We start from the raw sequence: 14,141 nt of genomic DNA, 5'->3' as shown, positions 1-14,141 counted from the left end.
AAACTTAGGTTCCTCCTAAGTGTGAGATATCCTCTCATCTTTCACGTATTTAGACTCCCCCTAAGTATAAAATGTTAGTAAACAATCACTTAAGCTCCCCCTTAAGTGTGAGACTCTCTCTCAACTTCTATTTTTCCACTTTCAAATGAATATCACCCCACTTGAAGAACTTAGGCTCCTCTTAAGTTTGAGAATTCCTTCTCAAGTAATGGATCGCACTGCAGGATGATCTATAATAATACCTCAAGATCTACAACAACAAACTTCCACAATCCTAAGGTGACACACTTGTGGTTCTGTCTCTTATACACATCTATATATACAATTAAGTTTGGAAAGATCTTCAAGGAAGGAACAAATCATCTCTATAAGAAAAAAATACAGAAGGCCACAAAATCTGCATAAACATCTTATTAGATAAGGAAAAATATTCTACAGAATTTTCTATCTGTCACGTTACAATGTCCCTGACAAATCCTAGCATTTTTTACAAGAAATGACACAGAGAACAAGAAATCACCAAGCAAATATGTAGCCATTTAAGAAATCAATCTCTAGGCAGAATCAACAGGACATGGAACATGTTATAAAATCAAACTATTCAAATTTTGCTCGTAGTAAAATCAGCCAAACATACTGTAGAAACAAACTCTCCAACGAAACGTAATTAAATGTGTCCAACTTTTTAGATTACCATTGATTTACTACATTGGAGTAAACATGGCCATAGTTGTAGTTAAAATCATACTTCAATATTCTTGATATATATGTTTCATTAACTAATTATTTTAGTTTAAATGACAAATTTCACCACCAAATTTTGAAGTTTGTATACATTTATTTTGTATCTAAGTTCTTAAAAATGTCTAACACGTTTGTGAACTTTTAATTGTGTCCAATATATAGATTCTAGAATTTTCTATTTTTTCTCTAATAGGTCTTTTGACCTATTTAATAATTTAAAGTTTTCGACTTTACTAGACACACCCTTGAAAGTTTGCTTCATTTTACATAAAGTTCAAATTATATATATTGTATATCATTAATTTTCCAAAATTTAGAATATGGTAGAAGACTTATTAGACACAAAATTAAAAATTCAGTCTTTTAGATATTTTAAAGTTTAAGTATTTATTAAGTACAAATTTAAGTGTTTAATGAACTATTAGACAATTTCAAAAGTTTGAAGATGAAATGAATACAAATATCAATGTTTGAAAATTAAACTTGTAATTTAGCTCTAATTTTACAATCAAACCCATGTTAAATAATGGAATCACTAAACTTTAAACATTACAGGCTTCTCAAAAGGAGCCGGACAACATTATCCATCTCAAAATAAACATAGTTCAATTGACATAGTATTTATACTATCAATTTCGACGTTAGAGGTTTGATTTTCCCACCTCACATGCCATAAAATATGGAAGGTTAGAACTATCTTAATATATATATATTGACACTATCATATATACATCTAACTACATAATGAGAGAATCTTCAATATTATTTAAAATTCTTACATGCTAAGCCAATAGAATTATAATTAGAATAATGTCTGTTGTTCACATAACACCATACAATGTCAACTAAAGGAGCTGCCTATATATATTCTTCACTAAATTAAAGAAACATTATACTCAACATCTTTAATGCATTGCAGGAAAAGATTGCCTTTTTTTTTTCTTTATATGCGAGTTCATATATATATAATTAGGAAGTCAAGCCCATGCTCAACATGGAAGTTTGCTTAATCTCAAAGCTTCTAATTAAAATCAACATTCAAGCACATAATAGTATAACTCTTATATAAATCTAAACCAATAAACTAAACACAAAATCAAGATTTTGAAATATGCATTATCAATCTTTTAATTACTCCAATTTAAATCTATGCATGGTACACACATTTTTTCCCTAAAAGTATTAAAGGTTGAGAGATCGGTAGACGCACATTGATATCTTAACTTCGTTGACACATCCATAGCGTCCTCATCACTCCCCGGTCCACATACATCCAAATCTAAATTGCTCAATCTTAAACTACACAAATTACTCTTATATGTTAAAATTATTAAGGGTCAATGTTTCAATCACATTTATGAACTAATATCCAAACCATTTTCTCAGAGATAACCCACAACAGGTCAAACAAAATCTATCATGCAAAAACATTCTAAACTCATAACTTTTATATGTAGAGAAATAGCAAAACATGGAGTATATATATATGTAATCTAAATCTTTTAAAACATATGTAAGAAGAGAAAAACTAACTAGAAAATCAATGTATACTCCTTTTAGATTCCCTCTTCAATTATCTTAGCTGCCTTGTTATAAGGCTTTGCATAGTATATAACAGGGTGCAGCTAAATGTCTTACCATTTTCTTTACAAATTGCATTAAACAAAACAAAGAAAAAAAAAGGCAAAACATAGAATTTTGGTAATATATATAGCTAATATCATTCAACTCCTTTTAAAGCAACCACAAACACAATGAATTGAAACACCCAAATCAAATAAAAAAGTGCAATTTCATGTATTGGTCCTCACATTTTGACAATAGACATAATAAAACTACAATCATCATGATGCTATTCAATACATAGATAGTTGAAGCATCAGATTGGTTGAACAAATAGATCACTATATAACACAAATACAAACTACATCAAACTATACACTTATAGAGGCTACACAAATTCTCAAGCTATGTTCCTTCAAATACTACACATAATAATTGCACACATTTATTTAGGAAAACCACCCATACTAAAGCATACCCTTTATAATTTCCTTTCCAATATAGTCAGCTAGAGAGAGTAAATCAGAAGATCTACATAGCCATTCATATATTTCACTTATCTCCAAACAGATACCCTAGTGACGAATCACCACCTGGAGCAGATTTCACCTTGGTTGATGGACGATCCTGGTTCAAAAGTTTAAGAAATGGTTTTAAATCATATATTTCATCTTAGAAATTCAAAAGGTTTTATAATATAAAATTTACAACGCTAAGAGTAATTAATGACAAAATTCATTTGAAATCCATATAATCCAGATTTAAAATCAAGTCGATTGAAGAACGGTTACCGTTATGAAGTTGCCGGAGTTTTGGCCATGAGCTCGAGGATAATTGTTGGAAACAAGTTGTTTTGGAGAGGGAGAAGGATTATTATTGTTATTATCATCAGGGTTGAGATCAATTCCATAAGGAGGTGGAAGAACAACTTTGGAAACTTGAGGCTTTCTAGGTTGATCATCCTTACCAAAAAGATAGCCTAAGGAGCTTCTTCCACCACCATAGCTTCCACCTCTACTCATGATATTGCCTTTGTGGCTGGATCTGATCTTTTCAGCTTTTCTACACCAAGAGGAGATAAAATGGCACACCAAGAACACAATTAAGAAACTTTGAAACCCTAATGTTGGCTTGTTTAATAATTTATATATATATATATATATGATGATATGATCCCTATGAATGTGAAGTGTTATATATATAGAGAGAGAGATTGATATTTATGTGATTTGGGCCTTCTTTTTTTGTTGTTGTGGTTGATAAGATGTCTAGTTGGGTGGTCTATTCACTGTTCAAAAATGCTATGCAGTTGTCATTTTTTTCCTTTTTTACTTATGGAAGGTTTCTCTCTAATTTTATGTTATTTTTTCTTGGAAAATTTTGGCTTGAATGAATGAGCAGAAAGTTAGATTTCAAAAAAAAAAAAGAAAAAAAGAAAAAAGAAAAAAGAATGGGGTAGGAGATTTGAATTATCAAAATTTAAGGGAGATAGTACATGCTATTAATTCATTTTAGTTTTTTTAATAAGAAATATGAGAGGGATCGGGAGGTGCAACTAAATATCTCAACCAAATAAATATCCACTTTATTTTGGACAGTTTCATCTTTTAAGATAGGGTTCTCGTTGAAACAAAATGGATATAGATATAATTTATACATGTAACTCCACATACTACTTGAAGACGTACTTTAATTTAAGAATTTCAAATTTTTAATTTTACCTAGTTGAGATGTTTCAATATATCTTCTAATCTTCTCTTTGTAAAAAATAAATAAATAAAAAAAGTATTTGACAAATGTATTGGAAATTGTTTTTTCAGTACAACAATTTTATGTGAGAGATTGAACTCAAATAAGACAATAACTATGCTTGAATTAGCTTTTCAATGTCAATTAGTGCGTTATTATTTTTTATTCAAGAGTAATTAGTGGGGTTTGTTTTATTTGGAATATAATTCAATAAACGTGACAAAACAATCATGATTAGTAAAGTAAAATGAATAATTTAACATGGTTATGGATAATATAATTATTTGTAATAATATATATTCATTACGAAAGATGTATAAATAAGTAATCAAAATTCGACTCCAGCAAGTTTAATGGTTTGTTGTTAATTATTAGTAATTTGATCAATTTATGATGTACTGTTGACAATAATTTTCCTTTTCGCCAATTAATATCCTACCATTAATTTCTTAAAGTGTTTATTTTTTAAATATTAGAATAGAGATGAGAAATGAGGATTCAAATCTATCACTTATAATCAAGAAGCAATGTCTAAGCACTTCATACTTTAGATGGACGTCAATTTGAACATAGTTGAATAGGAAAGACACAAACTGTCATTCCAAATTTCAATTGGTTCGATCTCCTACCAACTGTTGAACATACTTAAGCGAAGAAAAAAGCTTAGATTGATAATTTTGGTTCAACATAATGCATCTTTTCTACTCAACTATATTTAAATTGACGTGGATCTAATGGCTACATTTATTAGATATCTTCTTTCTTTATGAAAGTATGATATTAATGCATGTTAGTTATACTATGGGTCGTAGATGTAGGGGAAAAAATTTACCATTGAACTAGCTAGGCTTTAAAATTGAGAGAGTGTACTATTAGAGATGGTACAATTGGAGCTTATTAACTTCTGGTTTTTGGTTGAAATTCCAAACGGTACCAAATTTAGAGGCTATCTTTAAATGAAATTATGAGGTTGAAATTTTTTTTTTTAATAAGAAACTAATAGAGAAGATGAATCAGTAGGTGCATCCGGACATCTCAACACAGTAAACACATCTATAACACTCTCATCATGTCCCAAACCAAGAAAAAGAATATCATTACTTCAAAGGATGAAGTACAAGAAGGGAGTTAGAGAAAAGCTCATAGAAAGCAAGAAAAATCAATTAAAACATAAACTAAAGGGTTACAACAAAAAGTAGAGGAGACATAGTTCATAGCATTAAAAGAAAACTAGAAGGATGGATGGTGCCACCCTTTATTGAGAGGAAAAAGAAAAGCACCTTGAGAAAGGCTAGAGAAGAATTTTACAATTCAAAGTAATAGTAGATGTATCATAATTTAAATATTAGAATGTTAATTAAAAAGTATCATATGTATGAGAATTATTCTTTTATCACCCTCGACTTTAATCTTTTAGGGTATACTACTTTTCCATCAAATTCAACAATTACATAATAGAAGTCACACTTATAATGATAATAATATTTTATCCACTAAACTATGTCTAGATTGATCTTTAAAATCATATTTCTTGTGTTTAATACCTTCATCGAAACAAAATAGTATGCTTATGCATTACATCAAACCAATAATTTCCATTAGTAGACTTCTTTGGATTTAAAATGGGTCTTAAAGATATCTCTCTGTGAATCCTACAACTATATATATATATCTTGAGCCAGCCATGATCAAACTTTTGCTACACTTTAATTTTAAACAAAGATAATATATACACACAAATAACATATTATGTTAAACATATACACACAGGAGATCACACATTCCATCATCAGTAGGTTAGTTCTAATAACCCCTCAGCTAATAAATAGGAAACATAAACCCACACAGTGGTTTTTGTCTAAACAATTTGATAATTAAATTAATTAATTAAGTTGGTTGGATGTCATTGGTTTGAGTAGGTTTAATCAGACAAATCAATCATTTTAAACCACAACATGTTCTGTTTCAATTGTAACTGTACAACAAATAAATCAAAATAATAATAACAAAAATACTTAATTACAAATTGATCTATCAATATAAACACTAAAGTCCCATTTGGTAATCATTTTACTTTTTTATTATTTTTTTAAAATTAAATCTATGAACACGAGTTCTACATCCAAATTTCTTTTTTTATTACCTACTCTTCACCAATAGTTAAAAAAACCAAACCAAAATTTGAGAACTAAAAAATAGCTTTGATTTTTTTTTTTTTTTTTTTTTTTTAAGATTTGGATAAGAATTCAACTGTTGTACTTAAGAAAGATGCAAATCATTGTAAGAAATGTAGATGAAATAAGCTTAATGTTAAAAAACAAAAACAAAAAATCAAATGATTACCAAACGGAGATTAAATTAATATCTTGTTAATGCTACTATATAGACATTTGAAAGGAAAAAAAAGGAAGCTAGTCTCCACCTCAACGTAAGTTAGTTATTTTTTTATTTATTATTTTTTGAAATTCAGAGTCCATTATATATGTAACCCCACTAATCAGTACTTTCAAAATTCTTTTTTTATTTACTTAGTTTGTGAAAGATAATAAACAAGCGGAAAAACATACAAATTAATTAATTAGTTGGTGTCTCAGTGGCTTTGAGCAAATTAGACAAACTATTAGTCGAGAATTATAACCTAGCTAATGTGTTAAGTTTTTGGAACCTTACAAAGTTTATAGTCAATGAACATGAGGAAGAGCATCATGAAAGAGCCTTACAAAGTTGGTAACATTGAGACGTTATCCCATTCTAAATCACATTTTCAATATTTGATGGGTGCACTTAACGATGCAAGTGCTATAATATTTACGAATGAAATTTTTCGATAAATATGTAAAACGAACCCTAAAATTTAGAGCTTTAGATTTAGGGCTATGGGTATTATAAAGTTTGTAGTACAAGTAAATGTCACATCAACCTTTTATAAAAACATTGTATCCTTGTAGGGCTTTTTCCGCATGAGAAAAACAAAAACGTGTTGTAATTGATTAGGTTTGATGATGAGTTATTTTGTGTACCCATCTTGAGTGGCCATGTTGTAGTATTGCTTAGAAGTCAAAGTAGCCACAATTTTTGTTGTTGCATCTATGAGAGAAGGGTTTAATTTTAATTTTCATATCATATTAGAATTGTCAGTTACCATAAGATGGACATAGTCCTGAGTTGGATACAAACTATTATAATTCTAGTGTTCGTTTCTCTTATTCCTGTCTTTATTTACTTTCTTGTTGTTTAACTTTATTTGGTTAGGAAGATTATATCTATCTTGTTTGGATATTTGTCTAGATGAATTTCCATTCATGTTTTTTAAAAGTGTTGTTATATAGCTAGATCAATGGTATATAAATAAGAACAATATGATATCTAATCAATGGATATGTGATGCATTGAATGAAAACAAATTAAAGCAAATTAGTGATCATATCGATTTAGGTAGATTCAAAAGTAGAATATATCATACCATTGTTATACGAGACAAAGAGTGGCTCATTGTTGTTTAATTAACCCATACATATCATGTTTGTACATTGAATTATACATCACTTTAATTCTTAGTAAAAAAGGGTGGGTTGGTCTGCATGAGCTTTAGCTTAGTGATGTTATTGTTAATTGCGACAGGTTTAGGTGGGTTGGGCCTAAATCATATTATTTAACCACTAAAGCAAAGCTTAATTAATTAGGGGTTAAATCAAAATAATAATGGGTAGCTTTTTTAGGCTTGTAATGAAAAGGTGTGTGAGAATAATAGCTTGGTTGGTATAGTGCTGGCAAATTGGTCCCATTGATGACTTGTATTTCTTTTTAGGGAAAAAATTGAAAACCTAAAGGAAGGGGGTGACCTACATGTATAGTTCACACCATTGCCAAAAGGCTGAATCAAAGGATTCTTGTAGGCCAAACCAAAATCCTTTGTTCAAATCAATGGTCTGTATTTTTCTTGTTATTTGCAAACCCCAGCTGTTTCTTGTTAAAAATTAATGTTGATAAGGTTTTGCCTGTTCTGTAATGATTGCTCCTATGTCATTGTTTTGGCCCTTCATATGTGTGTTTGGCTTTGAAACAAGTTAGGTTAAATTTTATATGTTTCTTGTATTAAAAATCATGAATAATAATGAGTTCAAATTATAGTAATTAAAGTCATTGTTAGTATGCAAGTTTGATTCTATTTAATTTTATGTTTTAGATTCACTTATTGAATCAAGGAGAGAATGAATTAGAATTGAATTCATTATCATCTAAATGAAAAATGTTCTTAGGAGTAACATTATAGGACATATTTTGTGGTCCATTTAGATTGAATGCAGTAGCATAATCTTTAAAGATATGGCCAAAAATCAAGATCTTCTTTAGAGGATATCATCTCATTAGTTACAAATTAGGATACTAAATTAAAGTTAGTTCATTATCTAGCATTTTACTAAATTAAAAAGTTTTCTCTAGCCGCTCCTTTGAATTTGGAAATTTTCTATATTACGAGAGTATGAAAATTTTATTGCGTGTCATGTTAACATGTTTTTAAAAAAATAATAGGGTCCACTAGTATTAATGTGTGGTCCACTAAAGTCTAACATTTATGAAGACACAAAATCAATCTGGCGAAAATGACAAGTTTAAATTATAATAATTAATTAAACACATGTATTTAGTAAGTTGATTCTTATTTTATGTTTTAGATTCACTTAATTAATCTTTTGGAAATTAAAATGGGTAGAAAAAAATATAAGAGTATTTGCAAATATAATAATGGTTTTCTAAAATTGCAAATGTGGCAAAAAAAAATTTAAACCAAATTCTCAGTGTTTTTTTTTTCTTTTCACGATTTTACCCTTATTTATATATCAGCAAGTGTATCTGATATACTTTATATTTTGGCATATCAGTTAACTAATATGTATATTATAATTTATTTGGTAGATCAATTAATTGATATGCTTTATTTACATAATATAATTTATAAAAGTGTCTAATATACATTGTGTTATCGTTAACATTGTTTGCTTGATTATGATAAATATTATTTTTTTAATCATTTTTCATATTGATATACAGTTATTTTTTTCATTTTATTAGTTCAAATTTGATGTTGATGGTATATGTTAAATGCATTAATTTTATCAAGTGATATATCAAATGTAAATCATACTATTCTTTTCAATTTTTTTTATAAGTTATATTTAAATTATAACATAGATGCATCAATAGTATGTTAATAGTAATTGAAAATTAATTTCATGTACATTTTTAGTGTATGAATAGTATATCAGTATTTTATTGGTGTATTAGTATATCAATACTCATTCAAAATTCAATATCAAATATATATATTATTAGTGGATTAGTAGTTATAGTTAAATGCTTATTCAAATTTCATCTAATGTATAAATTAGTATATCTATATTGTATCAATGCTCATAAAAAAACTAATTTCAAGTATATCATTAGTATATCAGTAATATATGAACATTTCTTTTAAATAAAATTTTAAGTATAACATTAGTGTATTAGTATTATGTCAACATTAACTCATAATTCATATCAAGTATAAAACATTGGTATATCATTAGTATATTATTATGCATTTGTTCAAGAATATCAATTATTTATCGACCCATGTTCAAAATTAAATTTCAAGTGTAATATTGGTGTATACCAATAGCTTATCAACATTCATTCAAAATGATTACTAACATATAACAGACTGAACCATTATAAGTTGATTATAATTTATTAAAAAAATAGTATTCTATAATAGACGAATACAAATTGAAATTAAGTAAGACGAATAATAGTAAATGAACAAGCATTTCTTGACGGATAAATATGGTTTATGAATGATACATTTAATATATCTATTGTATAACTTATATACTTTATCTTTGATATATTAGATGACGGATATACCATATATAAAGTACATTATAAGTTGATACATTAATAAGAGTAAATTTGGAATAATAAAAACAGAAATATGCTTTTATGTTTTTTTTTTATTTTTGCTATATTTATAAATTTTAAAAAACCATTATTCAATTATAAGTTTAAAAATGTTTTTTTTTTTTTTTTTTTTACTATTCTTGCAAGTGCCCCTTCAAATCTTAAGGAAATTATTATACATTGAAAAATCCTGAAAATATTGACACTTTATAGCAAAAAGTTTCAAAAAATGAATTTATATAATATAAAATATTATATTTTGTAAAAAAATATAACTTTTTTAAAATGTAGTTCTACAATTTAAATTTTCAAATTCAAAATTTGGATACCCTAGAAGTATGAAAAAAAATCATAATTTCCACTATTTAGAAGACAAGAGAATCCAAAAACAATTTCAAAAACAAATTTCCTAAATATATATTCAATGAATCAATAAGATTAAGCGGTCCTTTTACTTATAAAAAAGTATTTAAAAATATTTACACTTTATACTAAAAAGTTCTAAAAGTACTATCATTTTTTGTATTTGGAATTTATTATATCTTCCAAAATCCATAAAATATCAGAATTTGGCAAGTAGAAGATGAATTACATGGACACTTAGAATGAGTATCTATAGAATATATGGATAATACTTTAGAAAATGGGGGCATGGTCAATGGACACTAAATATGTCCATCTAATTTACATCTATTTTTTATAATATCTATAATGAACTGATATTTTAAAAAAAAAAAATATTGGATCCCTTATTTTAAAGGATTGGTTGCATAAATAGCAACCATGTCCTAAATATTAGCAAGTGTAGTACAAGGATAAAAATAAATATGGAATATTCAGATCTATAGCACTAGTTACATTTTCATTTGGGAAGATAACAAAATACGGAATTGTTTTGAATTATAGCAAATTGATTGGTCGTAGATTTGATAATAAATAGAATCCAACTTACAAAAAAATTGGGATTCTGTTAGTTTGTATCTTAAATTTTGATCTTCATATATGAATTTATCTAATTATTTCCTTTGATCCACATTTTTTTTCTTTTGTAAATTTTAGAGAGCTTATTTTCAAATATTAAGTAATCTCAAATTATCTAATTATTTTTTTCATTTTTCCTTCTTTTAACGTATGTCTTTTTCTAGTTTTAATATTTTATAGCTATCTTATTTGTTTGGTTTTTCAATATCTATTTTAGTTTGAACTCTTTAAACGCCTATTTTTAATTGAAATTTTGATATTTTTCAAATTGATTTTCATATTTTTTTGTTGTTTTTTTCCGATCGATTTTAAATAAAAATTCATAACCTTTTTTTGTATTTTATTTATCTAAATCAATTCAAATATTTGTTATTTTTTCAATTTTTTCCAAATAAGCATCCATAACCTTTTGTTGTTTTATCGTTTAACTTTTTTTCATCTTACTATCCTTTCAACCACCTTGTAGAGAGCACCGTCAATTTTCTCTTAAACAACTTCTTGAAGAATAGTGAAGCTTGATTGAAGAAGAATTCAATTGAAAATGGAGGTTTAGGAGTTAACTGAGGATCCTAACTTCAGATTCTATATCGTCCCATCTTTATAAACGTCCTAACCAATGCTAATACTGCCATGGACCATCCTTATATTCAAAATATCATTCAAAATACACATAATTTTGTTTAAATTTTGCAATGTCGCATCCTTTGTATTATACTATTGGTTTATCTATGATCTTATTATTTCAGATTTTTTAAGACTTTTCCTTTTCAAAAGAAAAAAGAAAATTATGGAGAAGAACTACACTATAATTAATTTTTTCTTCCAACCAATATTAATTTGCAATTGAGAGTCTTTCCAACTTTGGAGTTTGAATGAGATTCTTGTGTTTGAAGCTTGAAGAATTGTAGTGTAATTAGTTCTTTCATTATACCAATAGTCAGAAATTTTGTTGGGTTATTAGACCGGTCTTTTATTTTGAAATGTTTATATCACATTTTAGTTTATTATGTGGTTGGACTATATCTTACTATCTTTTAATAAAATCTATTTTATATATCAATAAAATCTAGACGGTTATGATTTTAAAAAATATGTATTTTTGGAATAAATTAATTGTATATATTATTTAGAGTATTTTTGTAATCTAATAATTAATAATTAATTAAATTCAAATTTGTTTTGCATAACCTAAAAATATCTTGCTGTTTTCCAAAATCAAACCTAAAAAAAATATTATTTCTCTTGTTAGCTCTGCAAATATAGTAGATTTGATATAAAATTAGAGTTAGATATTTGAAAAGACCGAAAAGCTCAATCTAATAGCCCACGATCTTAAGCTTCTTCAATTATATAGCTCAGCCCAACAACCCAATCGAAAAGGATCACTGATTCAAATGTCAAATCTTTAGCTTCATTGATTTTAGATGAAACGAAAATCCCAAATGCAACTCTTCAGCTTCTTCACCAAATAAACTAAAAATCCAAAATCACCAAACGGTTGATCTTCAGTTTTCGCTCCAAAATCACCATGGCTCAGTGCTTCTTTCCAAATGCAACAGTTCATCTTCTTTCCCAAATGATACGTCTCACTAATTTAGGGGATTTTCAATCCATTCATCTTCTTCCTTCATCGTGGAATCGATTCACTTTGTTTAGAACATTGTTAGGCTAGATAATAATATATGATATGTGACATTATAATCATGTGTTAATCTTGTGCGTAGATTGGCAGTTGTTTAGAACAGTTTACAACATTGTTGATTGACTTAATTCAAGAATGAAATCGATTAGTAACGTAGGATATCAAAGTCAATATTTTTGAGTGAAATCCCCTAGACTTAATGTAGATGTTAGTTTTATGGATACTATCAAACTCAATTAATCAAGTATCTAGTTTAATTAAGAATTTATTTAATCTTGTTTCTGAAAAACCAGAAAACCTCTCCTCCAATTTCCCTAAGTTCAAGCTTATTTTGAGTCCCAAAACTCAATCTGAATAGTAGGGAAGTTGTAGTAGTGGTCCACGACTTCAATTGGAGAAGATTGCAGCTCAAATTCGTGTTTGAAGAGGATCTTCAAAGGTTTGTAATGAAACTCTCTTGATACCCCATGAACATTCTTATTTTGATGTTAAAATTGAGGAATTAGAATGCTTAATGATCCTGTTTTCAACCAACAAGTTGATTGCAAGAAAATTAAATTGCAATAAAATAAATGGAGCAAAATGAATGTTGTGATAATCTATAAAAAAATACCTAGCTTGGGTTATTGCAGAATTTCCCTATTCAATAAACTCAATAATTGTATTCTCATAACCTGATTTAATATTGTTTATACTTAACCAAATTAATTAGAAAGCTAATTAATCTTCCTAATTAACTAATTAGTCCAAAGTGAATTGATGAAAAACATGTGAATCCAAATTGTCCCAATTGCATTAAGATCTAAGGCAAAGTTAAGTTGAATATTCAATTTTCAAGCGCCTAATTAAATATTGATTCGATTAAATCCTAAGTTGATTAGATTAATGATTATCGTTATCGACCCACAAGCTAACCTAACCTATCGATTCTTGCATATTAACATAAAATTATAAAGGAACTCTAAATAGAGATCCAGTGAGCTGAAACGGACAGTTCCAAATTTCATTGAGAAAGAACACAAACAATTACAATCTAAAAGAAGAGATTATGCACGAGTAAATTACAACATGCTTCTTTAATTAAACAAGGGATAGAGTATGCAAACCTTTGAAGAACTCTTTCTTCAAGTATCCCTCGATCATTGAGCAACTCATTCAACAGCGTGAACTCGAACGCAATGATCAGAACAACCAAGAGCACGAACTAAAGAACCCTCGATCCTCAAACGATACAAGAACACCACCACAAGAGTTAACTTTTCTCAATATGAGAATCCAAGAGTTGTGGGCTCTATGTGACTTTGGATAGAGGAATGAAAGAGGTAAACAATCGAGTAGACGATCGAGTAAGTAGGAGAAGGAAGAAGTCTATCGTATAGACTTGATACTCGATCGTGTAGTAAGAAGAAGCCTATCGTATAGACTTGCTACTCGATCATGTAACAACAAGTAACTATCGTATAGTAAACTCGATACTTGATCGTTTAGTATGTAAGATGCTACCGTTTAGTAAAACTCTTTTACT

At 27.8% G+C, this 14,141-nt stretch overlaps 1 protein-coding gene across 1 annotated transcript; it reads right to left on the bottom strand.

Moving 5' to 3' along the window:
- Nucleotides 1-2,503: 2,503 nt before the first annotated feature.
- On the bottom strand, nucleotides 2,504-3,480 carry LOC120074084 (protein SPIRAL1-like 5). Its single transcript, XM_039027080.1, has 2 exons — nucleotides 3,099-3,480; nucleotides 2,504-2,934 (listed from the first exon to the last, which is right to left on the bottom strand). The coding sequence occupies exons 1-2, from the start codon at nucleotides 3,327-3,329 to the stop codon at nucleotides 2,860-2,862; spliced, it is 306 nt and encodes a 101-aa protein (XP_038883008.1). The 5' UTR covers nucleotides 3,330-3,480; the 3' UTR covers nucleotides 2,504-2,859.
- Nucleotides 3,481-14,141: the final 10,661 nt, after the last annotated feature.

The sequence above is a fragment of the Benincasa hispida genome, chromosome 1 (assembly GCF_009727055.1).
Source record: "Benincasa hispida cultivar B227 chromosome 1, ASM972705v1, whole genome shotgun sequence".
NCBI classification, from domain to species: domain Eukaryota; kingdom Viridiplantae; phylum Streptophyta; class Magnoliopsida; order Cucurbitales; family Cucurbitaceae; genus Benincasa; species Benincasa hispida.
Note: the sequence above shows the minus strand (reverse complement) of the source record. Positions and strands in the feature narration are given on the sequence as shown.

What these genes read in the sequence shown, in the direction of transcription:
- LOC120074084 (XM_039027080.1), bottom strand. Translation starts at nt 3,329, where the DNA reads ATGAGTAGAGGTGGAAGCTATGGTGGTGGAAGAAGCTCCTTAGGCTAT. An exon ending in ACTCCGGCAACTTCATAACG is followed by an intron (nt 2,935 to 3,098) that starts GTAACCGTTCTT and finishes CTTTTGAACCAG; the next exon opens with GATCGTCCATCAACCAAGGT.